The 20,542-nt window shown below is 44.1% G+C and overlaps 1 protein-coding gene and 1 long non-coding RNA gene across 7 annotated transcripts; one reads left to right on the top strand and one right to left on the bottom strand.

Moving 5' to 3' along the window:
* The first annotated feature begins 1,735 nt into the window (after positions 1–1,735).
* On the top strand, positions 1,736–17,931 carry ZBTB24 (zinc finger and BTB domain containing 24). Of its 6 annotated transcripts, none has more exons than XM_030316116.2 (8): positions 1,736–1,904; positions 2,210–2,391; positions 2,586–3,556; positions 6,568–6,735; positions 7,216–7,299; positions 7,992–8,075; positions 12,203–12,284; positions 14,167–17,931. In XM_030316116.2, the coding sequence occupies exons 3-8, from the start codon at positions 2,614–2,616 to the stop codon at positions 14,882–14,884; spliced, it is 2,079 nt and encodes a 692-aa protein (XP_030171976.1). In that variant the 5' UTR covers positions 1,736–1,904; positions 2,210–2,391; positions 2,586–2,613; the 3' UTR covers positions 14,885–17,931. The 6 variants fall into 6 exon arrangements, 4 of the variants coding, with proteins under 4 accessions (XP_030171976.1, XP_030171978.1, XP_030171979.1 ...); XM_030316118.1 differs by lacking the exon at positions 14,167–17,931 and adding an exon at positions 13,989–14,141 and having other exon boundaries at positions 1,759–1,904; XM_030316117.1 differs by having other exon boundaries at positions 1,760–1,904; positions 2,338–2,391; positions 14,167–16,758.
* Positions 9,783–17,543, bottom strand: LOC115514273. Its single transcript, XR_003968921.2, has 4 exons — positions 17,466–17,543; positions 14,886–15,313; positions 11,664–11,784; positions 9,783–11,152 (listed from the first exon to the last, which is right to left on the bottom strand). It is a non-coding gene; the product is annotated as an uncharacterized LOC115514273 (long non-coding RNA).
* Positions 17,932–20,542: the final 2,611 nt, after the last annotated feature.

Here is a 20,542-nt window from a genome sequence, read left to right as displayed (position 1 = left end):
CCTGAGTATGGCAATGACTTTTTAGATACAACACCAAAGGCATGATCCATGGAAGAAATGATTGATAAGCTGGACTTATTAAAATGAAAAACTTCTGCTCTGCAAAGACCCTGTCAAGATAATGAGAAGATAGGGGTGCCTGCGTGGCTCAGTCGGTTAAGCATCCGATGCTTGATTTTGGCCCAGGTCATGATCTCACGGTAAAATTTTAAAAGGGGCTGGTAATCACGTCTTCAGTTTCAAACTCTCGGAGGCTAATATGATGTCATGCTGGAGATCTGGACGTGGGTGTTGCAGGGGATAAATTGCAAATGGTCCCTGACTTCTGACGGTTTGATTTACAATCTCTTGATTTTACAATGATGAGAAAGCAATACACATTTAGTAGAAACTGTACTTCAAATTTTGAATTTTGATCTTTTGCCCGGCTAGTGATAGGCAGTGGGGTCATTTCTTGTGATGCTGGTCAGCGGCAGCGAGCTGCAGCTCCCAGCCAGCCACACAGTAGTGAGAGTAAATAACTTACAACCACTCTGTATCCATACAGCCGTTCTGTTTTTCACTTTCAGTACAGTACTCAATAAATTACATGAGATCATCAACATTTACTACAAAATAGGATTTGTGTTAGAGGATTTTGCTCAACTCTGGGCCAATGTAAGTGTTGTGAGCATGTTAAAAGGTCGGCTAGGCTAAGCTGTGATGTTCAATTAGATTAGGTGTATTAAATGACTTACGATATTTTTAATTTATCATATTTTCAAATTACAATGGATTTATCATGACAACACCCCATTGTAAGTGGAGGAAGATCTGTATAAGCAATTAGGTATTGGTGAAACCTAGACTGAGAGAGTGAAAATGCTGAAATAGTTGGAGAGAGAAGTAGGAGGGGACTGAATTTGGCTGGGGCTTGTAGATGGTGTCAAGAAGCTTGGCCTTTATCAGGAGGGTACATGGGAGCCACAGTGGATTCTAATCAGGGGAATGCCTCCAGTCTCTGGGTGTGATCCGTACTTGATGAGATCTCCCTACTTCTGTGTATTGGAGGCACGCAACTAAGACTAGTTAGAAGCCCTTAAAGTCTATAGAAGAAAGATGATGAAAGTCTGAGTAGCGATAATGATCATTTTAATCATAATAGCTATGAATTAAACCAGACACTAAATCCATTGCCTCCCTAATCTTGTTTACCCCACAGCTACCCAACCTAGCTGACACCAGTGTTAACATCTCCATTTTACAGGTAAGGTAAACAAGATTGAGAGGATAAGCAATCTGCCCAAGATTACTCAGTATTCAGATCTGACTAGATAGGGCGCCTCTCTTCACTCCCTTGGACTAGGCATTCTAAGTGGGATGGAAGAGGAAAAGACAGAAGTGAAAAATAATTAAGAGGCACATAATAATGATTATTCTATTAGCATTACACGATGACAATGATGGTAATGGTACTGAATGTAAAGGCGATTTCATTCACTCCTCACGTATTGGAGACCTTAACGCAAGCTTCGGCATCTGGGAAGAAACAAAACTGATTAAGCTGTCGGTGAGATATACCTAATATGACATAAAACTTCCGCAATTGCCGAATGACAACGCCACGCCCCATCCTCCGCTCCCAACTAACCGCAAACGCAGGACCCGCCCGGGATCTCTGGGCGGTGCAGCCCCGCCCCGGGCGCCTCCGCGGGCCACGTGGTTCGGCGTCCGCGCGCAGGCTCCCGGCGCCGGCGCTTCCGGGTTGGCGGCGGCGGCGGCGCAGGGACAGAAGCCCGGACGACGCAGGTACCCCGGTGGCGGATTCTGCAGAGTAGGGGGCCTGGGTGGCCTTGGCACGGGTGCGCCATCCAGGCCGCCAGGTGGGACGGCCGCGATCCGGACCCCACCGGGCGCCCCGACAGGTAGGTCCTCCCGAGCCCGCGGTCCCGGGCCGTGGTGAGTGCTGCCCAGCCGTGTGCTCCCCTGTCCCGCCTGAGGGGCCCGGACCGGGAGTGGGGGGCCTCCCCCGCGTCTCGCTCACAGCTCCGCGGGCCCGGGTCTCCGGGGAATCGTCCGCCCGCCCCTCCGTGCGCTGTCTCGGGACAGCCTGGGCGATCGTGCTATGCTTCCGAAGCGAGGCCCGATGAGCCTTAGGTTATTATTTCATTGCAGCTACCCCCAAATTCATTTCGTACATTTTCTTGGCCCCTTTTTTATGTTTTCACAGACGAAATGTTTAATAATGCGTGAAATCGAGACGCTGTGGTTCCCATTCTGATTGTGTGCGCAGCTATGGAAAGTTGGTGCTGGGGAAGGACTTTAGAGATGGTTGATTCCCGTTCCTTCATTTTACAGAGGAGAAAACAGACCCTGAGAGGCAACAGGGATCTTGGAGACTCACCCAACTAGGTAACAGTACAAGAATGACAATCCCAACCTAAGTTTTTTTTTTTTTTTGTTTTTTGTTTTTTAAATCACCTTCTGCAAGTGGCAAATGGTAAAATTCAGATAACCATGTGAAGTGAATACTAGGTTTGTTTGGGCTAGGATTAACTTTGTGAGATGATGCTTCCTCGTTTTTAATCATTATTTTCTTATTTCAGGCTGTATGCTTCTTGGCTTCTAAAGAAAATGGCAGAAACATCATCAGAGCCTTCTGGGCAGCTTGTTGTACACTCAGACACTCACAGTGACACTGTTCTGGCCAGTTTTGAGGATCAGCGGAAGAAAGGCTTTCTCTGTGACATCACTTTAATCGTGGAGAATGTGCATTTCCGGGCTCACAAAGCCTTACTTGCTGCCAGTAGTGAATACTTCTCCATGATGTTTGCTGAAGAGGGGGAGATTGGTCAGTCCATTTATATGCTGGAAGGCATGGTTGCTGACACGTTTGGTATGCTGCTGGAATTTATCTACACGGGTTGTCTCCAGGCCAGTGAGAAGAGTACGGAACAGGTCCTGGCTACCGCTCAGTTCTTAAAAGTCTATGACCTGGTAAAGGCTTACACGGATTTCCAAAATAATCATAGTTCCCCAAAGCCAACGACTTTGAGCACTGCTGGTGCCCCAGTGGTTGTTATTTCTAATAAGAAAAATGATCCTCCAAAGCGGAAACGGGGAAGGCCAAGAAAAGTCAACAGTTTGCAGGAGGGGAAATCACAGCTGCCTGCAGAGGAAGAAATACAGCTGAGAGTAAACAATTCGGTTCAAAATAGACATAACTTTGTGGTAAAAGAGGGAGACAGCGGTATACTGAATGAACAGATTCCAGCAAAAGACACAGAAGATTGTGAGCCAGGGAGAGGGGAGGAAGTGCCTGCTGAAAAAGATGAGAATTGTGATCCCAAGACCCAGGACGGGCAGGACAGCCAGAGTCGGTACAGCAAGCGGAGGATTCGGAGGTCTGTCAAACTTAAAGATTACAAACTTGTTGGGGACGAAGATGACCAGAGTTCAGCCAGAAGGGTCTGTGGAAGGAGAAAGCGCCCTGGTGGCCCTGAGGCCTGTTGTAAGGACTGTGGCAAAGTGTTTAAGTACAATCACTTTTTGGCAATCCACCAGAGGAGCCACACGGGTAATTACACTTTTCGCAGCTTGCTGGAATGTGTTTGGGAGTAATGATGATAATGACAGCTTTCATTTATTGTGCAACTTCTATGTGATGGACATTATAATAAGGCATTTATACATGTTACTGCATTTAATTCTCACGACAGTCCTATGAGGTAGGGAAGGTTATCCCCATGGTACAGATGAAGAGACCAACTCCTAGAAATAACTGGCCCAGGTCATCCATGTAGAGACAGAGCTGGGATTTGAACCCAGGTAGCCTGATTGTAGAACCCTGCTCTTACTTAGAGTTGTTGGTTCAAGGCTTTCATGCCCAGGTATCACACTCTAGCCAGATTTATTCTTCTTTCTGAGTCTTGAACATTTTTCATCTTGACCACAGCTGTGCTTTTACCCAGGTCTGCCTGGACAGCTTTCTCACTCAGCCATCTAGCTGTGAATGTCTTCTCCTGTTTGGTCCCTCTAACCGAGCTCTGGCCAATAGACCCTTTTGTGAGGATGGAAAAAACGTTCTGTATTTGCATTGTCCAATATGGTGGCCACTAGCTACATGTGGTTTTGACGTGTAGTGAGTGTGACTGAGGAACTGAATTTTTTAGTTAATTTAAATGGTACCATATTGGACAGTGCAACCCTGGCAGAAATCCCTTCCTCCTTTGAGTCCTCTCTTACACACTTAACTCTCTTTTGGGTCGGGCTGTAGTTACCAGTTAAATAACCCCTAAACCTAATTGTAAGCTTAAGTATAGGGACTAGTAGTTAAGTCTCCTCTCATCCCTCAGCTTGCTGTCATCTGACCCAGCAGCATCTAGCCCCATGGTTCTCACCCCCGCCACACATTAAACTTTTTTTTTTAATGTTTATTTTTGAGAGACACACACACACACACACACACACACACACACACACACACACACACAATGTGAGTGGGGGAGGGGCAGAGAGAGATGGAGACAGAATCTGAAACAGGTTCCAGGCTCTGAGTTGGTCAGCACAGAGCCCTATGCGGGGCTCAAACTCCGGAACGGCAAGATCCTGACCTAGGCCAAAGTTGGACGCTTAACCAGCTGAGGCACCCAGGTGCTCCCTGGCCACACATTAGAATCACCTAGGGAGCTTCTAAAACTACTAGCAACTGGGCACCAGCCCCAGAGCTTCTGATTTAATTGGAGCCTTGGTTCGAAGGATAGATTGACAACCTTGAATTCTGGTTCTTTAAACAAAGTAGACATTTGGGAAATATTTGTTGAACTGTAACAGTATGGTTTAAATAGTTAAGTAGTTCTGTAAGATTTGTTAAGGAAAACAGCATGTAGTATGTCCCCTCTTGCACCCAGTGTTCTCAAATTTTGCAGTGAATCACTTTAGTGTGTGTCTGTTTTCATCCATTTTGGTGGCTAATAGCAGATCCACACGGGTTGGAAACTCTGTCTTTCAGTTCCAGAAAATTTTTGGAAAGTATCTCAGGGATGATTTCTTCTGTCGGTTTTCTACGCTCTCTCTTTCTGGAACTCCCTGCTATCTGGATATTGAACCTCCAGACCCATCCTCCCATGTCCTTATCTCCTATTTCCCATCACTATTGGCTCTACTTTCTACTTTCCCCTTTATCTTTCAACACTTAAAGATTTATTTCTACTCTCACTGTTTTACCTCTAGAAGCCCTTTTTTATTCTCTAGATTCTTTTTTAAAAATTTTTTTGTTAACGTTTGTTTATTTTTGAGAGAGAGACAGTGCTAGCGAGGGAGGGGCAGAGAGAGAGGGAGACACAGAATCCAAAGCAGGCTCCAGGCTCCCAGCTGTCAGCACAGAGCCCAGTGCTGGGCTCGAACCCGTGAACTGCGAGATCATGACCTGAGCCGAGGTCGGATTCTTAACCGACTGAGCCACCCAGGCGCCCCTTGTTTTAAAATTGTTGTGAATCCTCTTTTTGGTTCATGGTGAGCACGTTAATAACAGCAGTCTCTTGTTAGTTTTTAATGTTTTCTTCCCCTTGGGCAGCTTCTGTTTTTTGCAAATTGCTTTTTTTTTCTTACTTGTTTTGGTATCTGTTTCAACTACTAAAAGCCTTCCTTGAATGGTGGTTTTTAAAAAATCATATTTGGGGTGCGTGGGTGGCTCAGTCGGTTAAGCATCCAACCCTTGGTTTCGGCTTAGGTCGCGATCTCATAGTTCATGAGTTTGAGCCCCCGAGTCAGGCTCGGCACTGACAGTGTAGAGCCTGCTTGGGATTCTCTCTCTCCCCGCCCCCCTCTCTCTGCCCCTCCTCTGCTGGCACTCTCTGTCTCTCTCTCTCAAAAATAAATAAATAAAATTAATTAATTAAAAATCGTATTTAATCTTATGTTGAAACGGTTGACTGAAAGTTCCCATGGGTATGGAGAGGGCCTGTAGACGACGGCCTCACTGGGGGTGGTGTGGCTGCACCCCACCTCCTCACTGACACCTGGCATCTGCAGCCCTCCTACCCTGGCCTGCCACATCCCAGAAGAAAACAGTTCACCCTCCCAGGCTGCCCGCCAGTGTCTAGAGCAGGAGCAGGGAAGAAGGCCGGTTATAGTCTCATCACTTCAAAAGTAAACTTGGACTTGCTGTCCTTGGGACAGTCCCCTTCCACTGTGCCTGGAGACCCATAGGGCAGAGACTGTTTTACCCTCTTCAGAGAACAGTCTCCAGCCTTGTTGGGGAGCTGGCCAGTCTTCTGGGGGGTCTAACTACCTTCGAAACAGACTGTCATTGATCTCCACCCCCATCTTCAGAGGTAACAGGGGCTGCCAATTCCTGAGCATTGTGAAGGCTGTGTCTTAGGTTCCGTCTCAGCCCTTCTCACTGCTGGCATCGGATTCATCTGTTCCAGCTTGCCAGATTTTATTACTGCTGTTTTCTCTCCAGTGCTGGGCCTTGTGGATGTATGCTATGAAGAGAAATCCCTTTATTGTCATTTTAATTTAGTAGGAAACAGAAAGATGTGCATATTCTTGCTTACACTGTGTTTCTGGGGCTCTTAACTCCAGGGGAGCGGCCTTTCAAATGTAATGAGTGTGGAAAAGGCTTTGCCCAGAAGCACTCCCTGCAGGTCCACACCCGGATGCACACTGGCGAACGACCCTACACCTGCACGGTGTGCAGCAAGGCTCTCACCACCAAGCACTCCCTGCTGGAGCACATGAGTCTGCATTCAGGTAGCTGGGGAAGCACCAGGGGCCACCTGCCACCGGGTTCTGGGGTGGGCACTACCCGTGATCAAAAGGGGCTTTTCTCAGCCTGGTGTCACTTCCCACCTGGTGTCATTGAACGGCAGAATTGTGCCTTTGCCAGACTGTAGGTTAGAATTCTGCACAGCATTGAGTCTTAAAACTAGGGCTTATAAACTGGCTCTCAGGAGCTCAATGTGCAGACATTTGTTTAAGAATTTGGTGATTTGGGGGGAAACTTGAGCGGTCCACCTTTACCCCAGTCTCCACCACTCCCTACTGCCTTACATATCTTTGCACGTCTATGTTACTGTGGTGGACTCTGAAGGCATTTGGGTTTGTAGGCAAACCCAAATCATTCATAGAAAATGGGGACCTGGGCCCACTGTGTTACTTACTTTATCAGTGAACATTCTAGTTCTTTCCAGTTTTTGTGTGTTTTAGTGTCTTTATTTTTTTATTTGGCAGGACAGAAGTCTTTCACCTGTGATCAGTGTGGCAAATATTTTAGCCAGAAAAGACAACTAAAGAGCCATTATCGAGTTCACACAGGTACAGTAAAGTGAGAGAAAATTTGGATTTGGATTGATGGGGAGAAAAGCAAATACAAATTACTTCTGAAACACTAGGGTCATATTGTGGAAGATAAATTAGCTTGTAAGGAAAGAATCTTAAAAAGATCTAAATTAGTTGTCTTTTCCTTGTGTTCTTCTCCACTACCTTGGGATTTATATTTAAAAATTTTGTACTACACTTTTGGTACCACACACAGAAACCCAGCAGAATTGGCATCTTTCAGAAGTGCCACTTGCCTAAGTGGGTGCCAGTTGACTGTTTTTAATGGTGCCTAGACAGAAGTATCCTTACCCCATAGCTGTCCGTCCAGGCCTTCTCCCACCTAGCTCTGTCCATTGTCTTTTTTTCCTCTCCTGCCAAGTGATAAGAAATAAATGAGGGGTTGGGAGTGACATTTGAGACCAGTTGGCCACAGTCACACCAGTGCTTCAAGGGAAGAAGGAGATTATGTTTAGGGAGGTTGGAAGAGTCCCAGCTCTCCCAAGTAGTGTGTTGAGGTGCATAGGAAAATATTAACTGTTACCAAATTAATAAAATTACTGTTGTGTTATTAAAGTACCATATTTAAAGTGATTATTTTTCAGGGAAGTGCTTTAACACAAATCACTGAAGAAATGCAGGGAGAGAGCGCATACATGCACTGACACTTTTTTTATTGTTGCGACAAGGCCACTCATTACCGGAATGCAACCACTGCCATCGCAAATTCATGGATGTGTCTCAGCTAAAGAAACATCTACGGACACACACAGGTAAAACTACCATCTCGTCCCTCCTTTCTGGTACACTTCATGGTTTTAGAAGAGTGAGGTCGAGTCCTCCTCAGGCTCCATTTATTATAAATTGGATGGTGATTTTACGAGATCAAGGTGGAAGGCTGTCCACACCATTCTGTGGGGAGATCCCTTCTCTAATAGCTCAGCAACTTAGAGATGGCTTACAAGTCTGAGTTTGGTTGTGTTTCAGTCTTAGTGTAGTTCATCGTGGGAGATGGCGATCGTTGTTTTTAGAAAAGGAAACAAAATGAAACAAACACAAAGGTAGCATAGGCATGGGGGTCTCCCATTTCCTGCCCCAGTACCAGTGATTATAACACAAGCATCGCCACCTCCAGGAAAATCTGTTCCAGGGATAAAGAGGAGGCAGGATTGATTAGGGCAGGTATATCGATTGGTTTATGCTGCTTTGGACATTTTCTTCTTCAAACACAAAGTTTTTCTCCTTAACTTGTTTTCTTAAAATAAATGTCTCATAGGGGCGCCTGGGTGGCGCAGTCGGTTAAGCGTCCGACTTCAGCCAGGTCACGATCTCGCGGTCCGTGAGTTCGAGCCCCGCGTCGGGCTCTGGGCTGATGGCTCAGAGCCTGGAGCCTGCTTCCGATTCTGTGTCTCCCTCTCTCTCTGCCCCTCCCCCGTTCATGCTCTGTCTCTCTCTGTCCCAAAAATAAATAAACGTTAAAAAAAAAAAATTTAAAAAAAAAAAAATAAATAAATGTCTCATAGGGTAGGCATTCTGTGAAAATGGAGCTCTATACATTTTTTTTTTTTTAACGTTCATTTATTTTTGAAGGAGAGAGAGACAAAATGTGAGTGGGAGAGGGGCAGAGCGATAGGGAGGCACAGATTCCGAAGCAGGCTCCAGGCTCTGAGCTCTCAGCACAGAGCCTGATTCGGGGCTTAAACTCACAAGCTGCGAGATCATGACCTGAGCTGAAGTTGGATGGACACTTAACCAACTGAGCCACCCAGGCGCCCCTCCATACATTCTTTCAATAGATATTATCGTGAACAGGTTCTGTGAAGTTTAATTCGCTCGTTTAACACATATTTACAGAACAATTAGTGGGTACCAGGCACCGCTCTACCTAGGTCATGAGGATACAACAGTGAATGAGGTGGCCAGAGCCCCTGCTGTTGAGGGGCTACCATTTGACCAAGGAAGACAAAGAACAAATGACTATATAACATGTTAGGTGGGGGTCAGTGCTGTGAAGAACTAAATACTGGGTAAGGGGGCAGGATGTGGGAAGGTGAGCTGCCCTTTTACATGGGGACTTGTGTGGGAAGGCCTCACTGATGAGGGGACACCTTGGATAGATATCTGAATGCTCTGGGGAGCAGGGGCACCTGGCCAGCTCATTCAGTAGAGCATGCGGCTCTTGATCTTGGAGTCATGAGTTCAAGACCCCCGTTAGGTGTAGAGACTGTTTATTTTTTTTTTTTTTAATTTTTTTTTTTAATTTTTTTTTTTCAACGTTTATTTATTTTTGGGACAGAGAGAGACAGAGCATGAACGGGGGAGGGGCAGAGAGAGAGGGAGACACAGAATCGGAAACAGGCTCCAGGCTCTGAGCCATCAGCCCAGAGCCTGACGTGGGGCTCGAACTCACGGACCGCGAGATCGTGACCTGGCTGAAGTCGGACACTTAACCAACTGAGCCACCCAGGCGCCCCGAGACTGTTTAAATAAATAAGCTTAAAAGAAAAAAAAAATTTGTTTAGAATGCTATGGGGAGTGAGCCAGTCATTGTCGCTGTCCAGGAGAAGAGCATCCCAGGCAGGGGGAACAGCAGGTACAAAGCCCTGAAACACAAGAGTTTCTGACTTGCCAGAGAAATGCCGGGAGGCCGTTGTGACTGAGGCTAAGCCAGGGCAGTAGAGGTAGGAGGGCTCGGGTAGGTGGAAAGCAGAGGTGACTGGAGTTTGTATAACACAGGGTTCCTCGGCATAGCTGCATACTTCAGTCACCTGAGAAGCTTTAAAAGAGAAAAAGCCTGGTCCCAACCCCAGAGATTCTGACTGAACTGACCTGGGGTAGAGCCTTGAAAGTATTTGTGAAAGTTTCCTTGGTGATTCTGGTATGTGCACTCAGGCTTCAGCATGTTGGAGGCCACGGTGAAGACTGGGTTTTATTCTGAGCCAGAGGACTAACAAGAGCAGTGATAGGAGGTGCCTTAGAATTTTAATAGGATCATTCGGGCTTCTCTGGGGTGAGGTGAGACAAGGGTGGAGAGACTGTTAGGAGTTAGGAGGCTGTTGTACTAATCAGGGGCTTGCAACGTGTGGTAGCAGTGGATGTGGTCCAGGTGGTCCAGTCCAGATAAATATTCTGAAGGACTATGTTCCTGGAAAGAATTTCCATTGTTTAAAACATATGTCAACAGAAAGACTTTCTGAGATGTCATAAACCCAGATAGCATCAAATGGTAATGTGAACATTGTTAACGTTTCCCACACAGAACTTGACAAGCAGGTAGTCAGTCTTGGAATCTGGAAACAAACTGGGACCGGGGTGGGCCCTGGCTCTCGTTTGAGAAGCTATGGAAAGATAATGGCAGTGGCCTGCCTTTCACCTTTGGAGTGGTGGGAGTTGATCATGCAAAGATGCAGATTCACCCAAGCTGGCACCCGTGTCCTCTGCCCAGATGGAGCTCGAAGAGATGTGTAGCATGCGTCTTCCAGTAAATGCTGTAGAAGGGAAGCTGCCTGGCTGCACTCCAGGTTGCCCCCATCCCTTGCTGCTACCTACTTCAGTGGGATTTTGTTCTTTCTTTTCTTTAAACTCAGTTCCCTTGCCTGCGTTAGGATCACTTAATTTTGTTTCTGGAGGATGGGACAGTCCGTCGGTAGTATGTGCAGCATACAGGCTAACACTGCATGAATGCTTTTGAAGCGTTGTGAATTCCTCGTGGAGTCTGTAGCAGTCATGTGTGGGCCTTCGTTTGCATCCTGTGAAATTCATTCATTCATCAGGGATTTCTGGAACAGCATGCCAGGCCCAATTCTAGGCATTGGGGTACTAGGAGTAGACAAGACCACAAATTCTTCTCCTAAGAACGGGGGAGACAGGTGATAAATAACAAGTACAGTGTGTGAGGTGGGGATAGCATCATGAGAAAATGGATTCGGAGAAGGGGACTAAGGAGTATTAGGGGTGGGGGACAGGGCTTTCGGTGGTGAGGAGGCCTCCTCGCTGGTAAAGTGACGTTTGAGCAGGGACTTGGAGGCAGTGCAGAGGGCGAGGGAGTCCCTGAGGGGAGCTGTGCTGGGGGATGACTGGTGGGAGCAGGAGTCCCCTATGGAGCCCACTCGCTCAGGGTGTGGTGTCCAGTGACTCTCCAGCGTGTCCGGGATGCTGAGCAGCGAGCAAAGGGGGAGTGCCCGGTGAGGTCAGAAAAGTTTAGAGCGAGGACTGGTGTGGGCGGACAGATCTGCGATGCCTCCTAGGCTTGGGGCTTTGGCTTTTATCTCTGGATGGGAGCAGGGAGCCTTTGGAGTGTTTGCAGCAGAAGTGTGAAATGATCTGACTGCCTTCAGGGTCACCGTGGTCGCAGCACTTACTGTGGGCAGCAGGGAAGCTCGAGCAGAAGTGGGGAGACCTGTGAGGCTGCCGCAGAGACAGTGGTGGGCCTGGACCAGGGGTGGCAGTGGAGGTGTTACAGGTGGTCAGATTCTGAATACACTGGAAGGTAGATAGAGATGTCAATAATACATGAGTCACCCTAGTGCCCCGGGGTGCTTGGGGAGGTGTCAGGAGGGCTACCTCACTAAGCAGGAAAGTGTGACAGTTGTGCGTTATCTCAGGGTGGACCTACAGGAGTAAATGGTGTGTGTCCTTTTGTTTCCTGCGTATAATCACGCATCTCCTTGTTTCCCTTTGTAAGGGAAGGAACCATATCTTACGCTTTCTCTGCATCCTCTTGGTACTTAGCACTCAGTGCTTGGGTACACAGCAGGTGCTTGGAAAGGGCTTAATTCATTTGTACTCACTGAGGAGTCAAGTGCTGTCCCCTTTTGTTTTTTATACTGTGAACTGTGGGGTGATTATTCCTTTTTCCTTTATGTTGGATATGTATTTCTAAATGTTTTCCCTTTCTTAGGTGAGAAGCCATTTACTTGTGAAATCTGTGGCAAATCTTTCACAGCAAAGAGTTCTCTTCAGACCCATATCAGAATCCACAGGTAAAGATTTGCAGGTATTTTTCTCATATGGGAGTCCTCATTCAACCCTGGCATTCAGTTGGGTGACATGTTACCTATACAGTCCTTTTCCCTAATTATTACACGGGTAGAAGTTTTTGTGTAGTTTACAGTTATCTTTTCAATAAAGCAGTTCCCCACTTAAGCAAAATCAGGAAAACTGGCTCTGGCCAGCAAAAGTTTACATGATTGATTTCATTTCTTGAATTTTTATTTTTCGGCTGGGGACTGATTCAAAGCTTAAGTTCTTCAGTCAAAAATAAATATTAAATTTAATGTTTCCGAATAAATGTTTTTGTTCACATAGCTTGTAGATTTGATTTAATACTTTTTTTTAAAATATGTTTATTTAGGGGCGCCTGGGTGGCGCAGTCGGTTAAGCGTCCGACTTCAGCCAGGTCACGATCTCGCGGTCCGTGAGTTCGAGCCCCGCGTCGGGCTCTGGGCTGATGGCTCGGAGCCTGGAGCCTGTTTCCGATTCTGTGTCTCCCTCTCTCTCTGCCCCTCCCCCGCTCATGCTCTGTCTCTCTCTGTCCCAAAAATAAATAAACGTTGAAAAAAAAAAAAAAAAATTAAAAAAAAAATATGTTTATTTATTTTCGAGAGAGAGAGAGAGAGCACGAGTGGGTGAGGGGCAGAGGGAGAAGGAGACACAGGATCTGAAGTGGGCACCAGGCTCTCAGCTGTCATCACAGAGCCTGGGAACCTCGAGATCATGACCTGAGCCGAAGTAGGACGCTTAACCGACTGAGCCACCCAGGCGCCCCAATTTAATAGTCCTTCTAAGGCAAATAATTAAGGGTTACTCAAGTTTTTTTTTTTTTTTTAATTTTTTTTTTTTCAACGTTTTTTTTTTTTATTTTATTTTTGGGACAGAGAGAGACAGAGCATGAACGGGGGAGGGGCAGAGAGAGAGGGAGACACAGAATCGGAAACAGGCTCCAGGCTCCGAGCCATCAGCCCAGAGCCCGACGCGGGGCTCGAACTCACGGACCGCGAGATCGTGACCTGGCTGAAGTCGGACGCTTAACCGACTGCGCCACCCAGGCGCCCCATACTCAAGTTTTTAATATTGAAGTCCATCATATATACTTAATTGGCCACAAGAGTCCGAAAGTTGGCAATGAGGGGGTGCCTGGTTTGCTCAGTCAGTGTAGCACGCGACTCTTGATCTTGGGGTCGTGAGTTCAAGCCCCACATAGGGTGTGAAAATTACTTAAAATTAAAATCTTTATTTTTTTATTTTATTTTATTTTTTTTATTTTAAAAAAAAAAATTTTTTTTTTCAACGTTTATTTATTTTTGGGACAGAGAGAGACAGAGCATGAACGGGGGAGGGGCAGAGAGAGGGAGACACAGAATCGGAAACAGGCTCCAGGCTCTGAGCCATCAGCCCAGAGCCTGACGCGGGGCTCGAACTCACAGACCGTGAGATCGTGACCTGGCTGAAGTCGGACGCTTAACCGACTGCGCCACCCAGGTGCCCCTTAAAATTAAAATCTTTAAAAAAGAAATAAAGTTTGCAATGAGAACTAAAACCAAAAAGGAACTTTCTGTGTGATATGTAAATATTTGCTTTCTTATCTGAAATATAGACTATGGAATCATAAAATTTTATCACATCTAGCCCAGCCCCATCCACCACCCTTACTCAGATACCATCCCCGCCTTTTCTTTTTCTTTTAGGATTAGAAACTAAAACCCATGAAAGTTGGGACTTGCTGTGACTCCTTAAGTTAGTAGAAGAACCCATGACTTATGACTCCCAGTCAAGTTAATTTTTCCTCTATTCTTGCCTTCTTCTCCCTAAATAATCAGGAAGTAGCAAAACTGTTTTTAAGATAAAACGTGTATTTTCTTATAGAGGAGAAAAGCCATACTCCTGTGGCATATGTGGCAAATCCTTCTCTGACTCCAGTGCCAAGAGGAGACACTGCATTCTGCACACAGGCAAAAAGCCCTTCTCCTGCCCTGAGTGTAACTTACAGTTTGCTCGCTTAGACAACTTGAAGGCTCACTTGAAAATCCATAGCAAAGAGAAACCTGCATCAGATGCCAGCAGCGTTTCTGGCAATAATAACACTGAAGAGGTCAGGAATATTCTTCAGCTGCAGCCCTATCAACTGTCTGCATCTGGAGAGCAAGAAATTCAGCTTCTTGTAACCAATTCTGTACATAACATCAATTTCATGCCTGGTCCTAGCCAAGGAATCAGCATTGTCACAGCAGAGAGTTCTCAGAACATGACCTCGGACCAGGCCGCTAATCTCACCCTGCTCACGCAGCAGCCAGAACAACTGCAGAATTTAATTCTTTCAGCCCAACAGGAGCAAACAGAACACATTCAGAGCCTCAATATGATTGAAAGCCAGATGGAACCCGCACAGACCGAGCCAGTGCATGTAATCACACTCTCCAAGGAAACCCTGGAACATCTTCACGCCCATCAAGAGCAAACAGGGGAGCTCCATTTAGCAAGTGCTTCAGATCCGGCTCAACACCTGCAGCTGACGGAGCCTGCTCCCCCGACACCCACCCACCATGTGCCCCCACCCCCACCACTTAGCCAGGAGCAGAGCTGACCTGTAAACGTGTGTGATGGATTGGTCTCCTCCCAGTGAGCCAGCTGTAACTGTGCCGGAAGGCAGGCTTTCTGAAGCACTCACAAGTCTTTGCAGAGGTGTGATGGCTAGCTGCTAGTTCTGATGCTTTCCATCCAGGCAACAAGACGTGTGTGTCGTATCTTGTATGTAGTCCAGATTTGGATTTAGCATTCATTATTGATGAGTGGTTTTCATTTTCATCCAAATCTCGTAAGGTCTTGGATGATTTTTATTTGGGGGCATTGATTTAGACTTCTCTAAGTCTTGAATGTCCATGGCCACAGCTTATGGCCTTGTGACGTTTCCATTTATATTTTTTAGAAAAAAGGAAGTCATATGTTGGTTGAGTTGGGTAGAGTGGTTTCTTTATTTCTCTTAGGCAACCCGGTTCTATAAGACAAGTCAGGGCTGAATACAGATAACAACTTTGGAGAATCTGTCCTTTTAATACTTTCTAATCCCCTAAAACAGGGTAACTCAACATTTAATCTCTGCGGTACGGTGGGCTCTTCGTGTCAGGTTTGAGGTAGATTCAGAGACATATAAACTAAAAGTCTATTTTAAATCAAAATGAACATAACAAGAAAACCAAAAAGTACAGGATTATTTTAAAAATTCTGAACTCAATTTTTCTGAGAAACATGGATTTACATATTTTTGAGGGGATTTACATATTTTTTTAAAAGAAGGTTATTGAAAATTTAATTTAAAAGTCTAATTAAAGAGTGAAACGGATCAAGACATTCAACCCATAAATTACAAATTTTTGTCAGCAGTGATAATTGTTCTTTCTGATGAAGTTAAAGCTTTCTCAGTTATCCTGGAATATAAAATTCTATTCAGTGTATTTTAAGTATCAAATATACGCTCCTGAATTCTAATTGATCCTGAAAATGATCTGTGTAATATGTCTGATAACTTTCTGAAGATGGGACCTTATAATCTATTTTTATTGCAAAGTAGGTTAAATCTCATAAAATGGACACATCATTTTAAAAAGTAAATATCTTCTACTTTTAAAAATAATTTGAGCCTCCAAACCATAGTAGCCAATCTGTAATTGTTGTACAGTTTTAAATAATTGTCAAAAGTTGAAGTTATGTTTGGGTTAGGTTTTCAAGCCCAGTGTACTTTATTGGAGACTTTGATTGCTTTCTCTTAAGTAAACTGATAGCAGATTTTGGAGAGAAGAAAATGGGCACTAATCTAAGTTAACATAATGCTGGTGGAGCGTGGGGGTAATCTACCCTAAAATTAACAGGATCATTACATCAGTTACTTATTTTCTCTCTGTAGACATCTTTGTTTGATTTCCGCCTGAGTCAAGAACGTTTTTTTGGAGGTTAAAATAATGGAATTCTTCAGGTTTGAAAGAAGATAAAAGCTTTTTTTTTTTTTTTTTAAACATATTTGCCAAACTATATTTTAGTATATATAATTCACAAAATTTCTAAAATGATATATATCTTATGTATATCAATCAAGTAATGTTCAAGTCAGGCCTGACTAGAGCCAAGATAGTAATTTTTACAAATACAGTTATGACCTAAATATTATTTCAAATTCTTAAGTCATTTAAACTACTTCAATCTTACTCTTAAAATGCAAAGTTTTTGCCAGTTTTTCAAAGCTTACTGGCCCACAGTTTCTTGAGATACAGAGTATTAATATAAATGAATTTTTAGCTACTCACTCTGGAGAGCTAGAGAATTTATTCAGGAAATACGGTCACATAAGTCAAGTTTAACTAGCTTTACGACAGTCTACCTCTGCACTAGGAGAAATACAATGTGGGCCTCATGTAATTTAAAATTTTCTAGTAGCCACATTAAAAACAAAAAGGTGAAAATTGATTTGAGTAAAATTATTTAATACCACATTTTCCAAATATTTCAACCTGTAATCAGTATAAAAACGTATTAATAAGATTTTTTTAATTCTTTTTTGCATACTAAGTCTTCAAAATCTAGTATACACTCAATTTGAATGCTAATATTCTTTGGACATACTTGACCTGTATTTAGAATTCATGCAATTTACAGTTGAAAACCTAGATTGACATACAAGTAGTTGCACACTGAATTTTTTTTCAATAACTGAAATGATTATCAGTTAAATTTATATTAAAATCTGGGGTGCCTGGCTGGCTCAGTCAGAAGAGCATACAACTCTTGATCTCAGGGGTCATGAGTTCAGGCCCCACACTAGGCATTAGAGATTACTAAAAAAACAACAAAAAACCCACCACCGGTTCCTTAGTCACACTAGCCATATTACAAGTTTTTTTTTTTTTAATCTTTATTTATTTTTGAGAGACAGAGACAGAGTGTGAGCAGGTAAGGGGCAGAGAGAGAGAGGGGGACACAATCTGAAGCAGGGTCCGGGCTCCGAGCTGTCAGCACAGAGCCCGACGTGGGGCTCAAACTCCCAAACTGTAAGATCATGACCTGAACGAAGTCGGACGATTAACCAACTGAGCCACCCAGGCGCCCCGCCGTAATACAAGTTCTTGACAGCCACGTGTGGCTGGTGGCTCCTGTTCTGCATGGCACAGGCCTACCTGCTTCTAACTTGAGAGCCAGTTTCAGCCATAAAAATATCTTCTGGAAGAGTTCTGGTTTATTTGCCTGTCTGTCAAAGGGAAAGGAGAAAATGATAGCTTTATAAATCTAGCTTCTCTTTTGTGTCCCAAAAACACCTTCTGCCCTCTGAAATCCCAAATTCTAAAGTTCAGTGACTCTGTATCCAAAGGAAATGTCATGCACGTAAAAATGTCTCTTACGTGTTTGAGAAATTTTTGGCTCAGTGTTTCACAACTTATTTTGTATTAAACTTGTACAGTTTTTAAAATTGTTTTAATAAGTGCGGAAATACAAAGTGTACTTCTTAGGAAATAGAACATTATGCTTTGGGTTACTGAGATGCACCTTATCGCTTTCAAAAGTGAGTCTCTGGTTTTCTCTGAGTTAGAGGGCTAGCTTTGGGAAGACTCGAGCTCCTGCCATCAAAATCAGTTATTTACACATGTGCTTGTGTCTGCTTCTTGAACATTTTTCTTTCTACCTCTACTGTTTTCTGCAGTCAGTTCCCTGTGTTTAGGAACTGTGAGCAACCAGTCACTTAATGCTGAAGAATATAGTGATATTCCTGTTATAGATGCTTACATCTAGGTTTTCATGAATTGGATAATAATATCTGCCACATATTGAGCCTTTATACTATAGGCCAGGACTGAAGCCAAGTGTCTTAGGTCTGTACCTTGGTGCTCCTCAACGTTCTTTTGTGTCGTGGCTCACAAAGTAGGATTTATGCAGCACCTTGCAATTCGGGGACTCCAGTGCCCTCGGGCCAGGACTGGCATATTTGCTTGCTGGGGCTGCCATAACAAATACTATGGACTGGGTGCTGAAAGCAACAGAGATCTGTTTTCTCAGTTCTGGAGGCTAAAAGTCCAAGATCAAGGTGTGGGCAGGGTTGGTTTCTTCTGAGGCCTCCTGACTATCTTTTCCTCCCTGTCTTTGCATGGTCTTCCCTCTGTGTGTTTTGTCCTAATCTTACAAGGACACCAGTGTTGGATTAGAGCCCACCCTAATCCTAATGACCACATTTTCACTTAGTTACCTCATTAAAGGCCCTATTCCCACACAGTCACATTCTGAGGTACTGGGGGTTAGGCCATCCACGTGAATTTGGTGGGGGGGACACAATTCTGCCCAAGATAATTGGCACCTGGAATGAGCAGTGTCTGGGATGCACCTATAGCCTATCTGAAGCAACATTCCTATTTTACTTAATCTTCATGACATTTGTATGAGCTAAGTAATATTACTATGCCTATTTTACAGATGAGAACATAGAGGCCCTAACTGATGAAGTCCATGGTCACACAGTAATTGGCAAAGCCAGAACTGCTGCACAGCACTACGCTGCTTCCGCCAGATGGGCTTAACTATCACCAGTCTTTTGAAATTGAAACTGAATTTCTCTTCACGTACGATCTGCTTGATGTAATGGAAGGTTTTTGGCTAAAATTGAGGATCTGGGGCCCCTGGCAGTCTCAGTCGATAGAGCATACGACTCTCGATCTTGGGGTCTATGAGGTCAAGCCCCAGGATGGGTGTAGAACTTACTTAAAAATTGATCTGTGTCTGACATTTTAGCACGATCAGACGTTTTACATAAAACAATAATTGTAAAAGGTGTATAGTCTTTCTCCTATAGAAACGACTACCACATTAATACTTATATTAGTATTTTACCACTATTGGTTTAAAAACTTAATAGAAATTTACCAAGTCCATGAAAGTTACTGCTGATGTGAAAATGTCTTAACTAACATGAGCCTCCGTGAGCCCTTTTTTCGAACTCCTGACTAAGGATAGTTTATGTGTAGGGCGGACTTGTTTGACTTTTTGCTACCCTTATTTGTTAAGTATTGAGGTGAGTTATCACCCTCACTTTTCAGACTAAATTAAGACTAAATTTTTTTTTTAATTTTTTTTTTTTTCAACGTTTATTTATTTTTTTTGGGACAGAGAGAGACAGAGCATGAACGGGGGAGGGGCAGAGAGAGAGGGAGACACAGAATCGGAAACAGGCTCCAGGCTCCGAGCCATCAGCCCAGAGCCTGACGCGGGGCTGGAACTCACGGACCGTGAGATCGTGACCTGGCTGAAGTCGGACGCTCAACCGACTGCGCCACCCAGGCGCCCCTAAATTTTTTTTTTAATGTTTACTTATTTTGAGAGACCACACGCACACAAGTGGGGGAGGGACAGAAAATGGGGGAGAGGGAATCCCAAGCAGGCTCTGCACTGTCAGCACAGAAGCCAACATAGGGCTCAGTCTCATGAGATCATGACCTGAGCCAAAATTAAGAGTCAGACGTTTAACTGACTGAGCCACCCAGGGGCTCCTAAAATAAGCCTAAATTCTTAAAAATTGAAAGAAAACTCTTTTGTAAACAGCAGGCTTGGAGTGACCTCTAAAAATTCCCCTTGCCTTTTGTAAACATCAGGTGTCAAGGAATGACCTCTAAAAGAAACAGTAATGTCACTGTGATAGATGATGTAACTTTCAAATTTTTTGCATGTAATTAAGCAACAAACACTTTTGTTGGCTATAATATATATAATATATACATACATGTACTAAGTATGTACATGTATATACACATACACACACTGTATTTAGAATCATTCTCACGTGAAAGGTACCACACTGGGAGAGCTTTTAAACTAAAGGTCAATCATACTTTCAACACAAAATGTAGGAACTTGAACACATTTTAGGTAACATTAGCAAGAGATCATAGCCTTTTTTTTTTTTTTTTAACATCTGAAAGAAAGGGAAAAATCGGAGCCAGGGTCAAGTCAGGGAACTAACTTTGTTGGTCTCAGAGTATGGATTTATCATTTATTTTGAATTTTAGTATCCATAGATTAATATCTTCATGTCCATTGGATCATTTAAAATACAGATTTGAAGATACTCCTAAAGAATAGTTTGACTTTTGGTTTTAGTTCATGTTACTTTTATCCTTGTTGGATGCAGGGTTAAACTGAAGCTTCTCTTAGGCTAAATTGGAGTTAAAACTCCACATTTTTTAAATCTCCCTCTCATGATTAAATGGCTTCT

Source organism: Lynx canadensis, chromosome B2, assembly GCF_007474595.2.
Source record: "Lynx canadensis isolate LIC74 chromosome B2, mLynCan4.pri.v2, whole genome shotgun sequence".
Classification (NCBI taxonomy): Eukaryota; Metazoa; Chordata; class Mammalia; order Carnivora; family Felidae; genus Lynx; species Lynx canadensis.
Note: the sequence above shows the minus strand (reverse complement) of the source record. Positions and strands in the feature narration are given on the sequence as shown.

What these genes read in the sequence shown, in the direction of transcription:
- ZBTB24 (XM_030316116.2), top strand. Translation starts at nt 2,614, where the DNA reads ATGGCAGAAACATCATCAGAGCCTTCTGGGCAGCTTGTTGTACACTCA. An exon ending in CCACCAGAGGAGCCACACGG is followed by an intron (nt 3,557 to 6,567) that starts GTAATTACACTT and finishes TCTTAACTCCAG; the next exon opens with GGGAGCGGCCTTTCAAATGT. An exon ending in ACCCATATCAGAATCCACAG is followed by an intron (nt 12,285 to 14,166) that starts GTAAAGATTTGC and finishes ATTTTCTTATAG; the next exon opens with AGGAGAAAAGCCATACTCCT.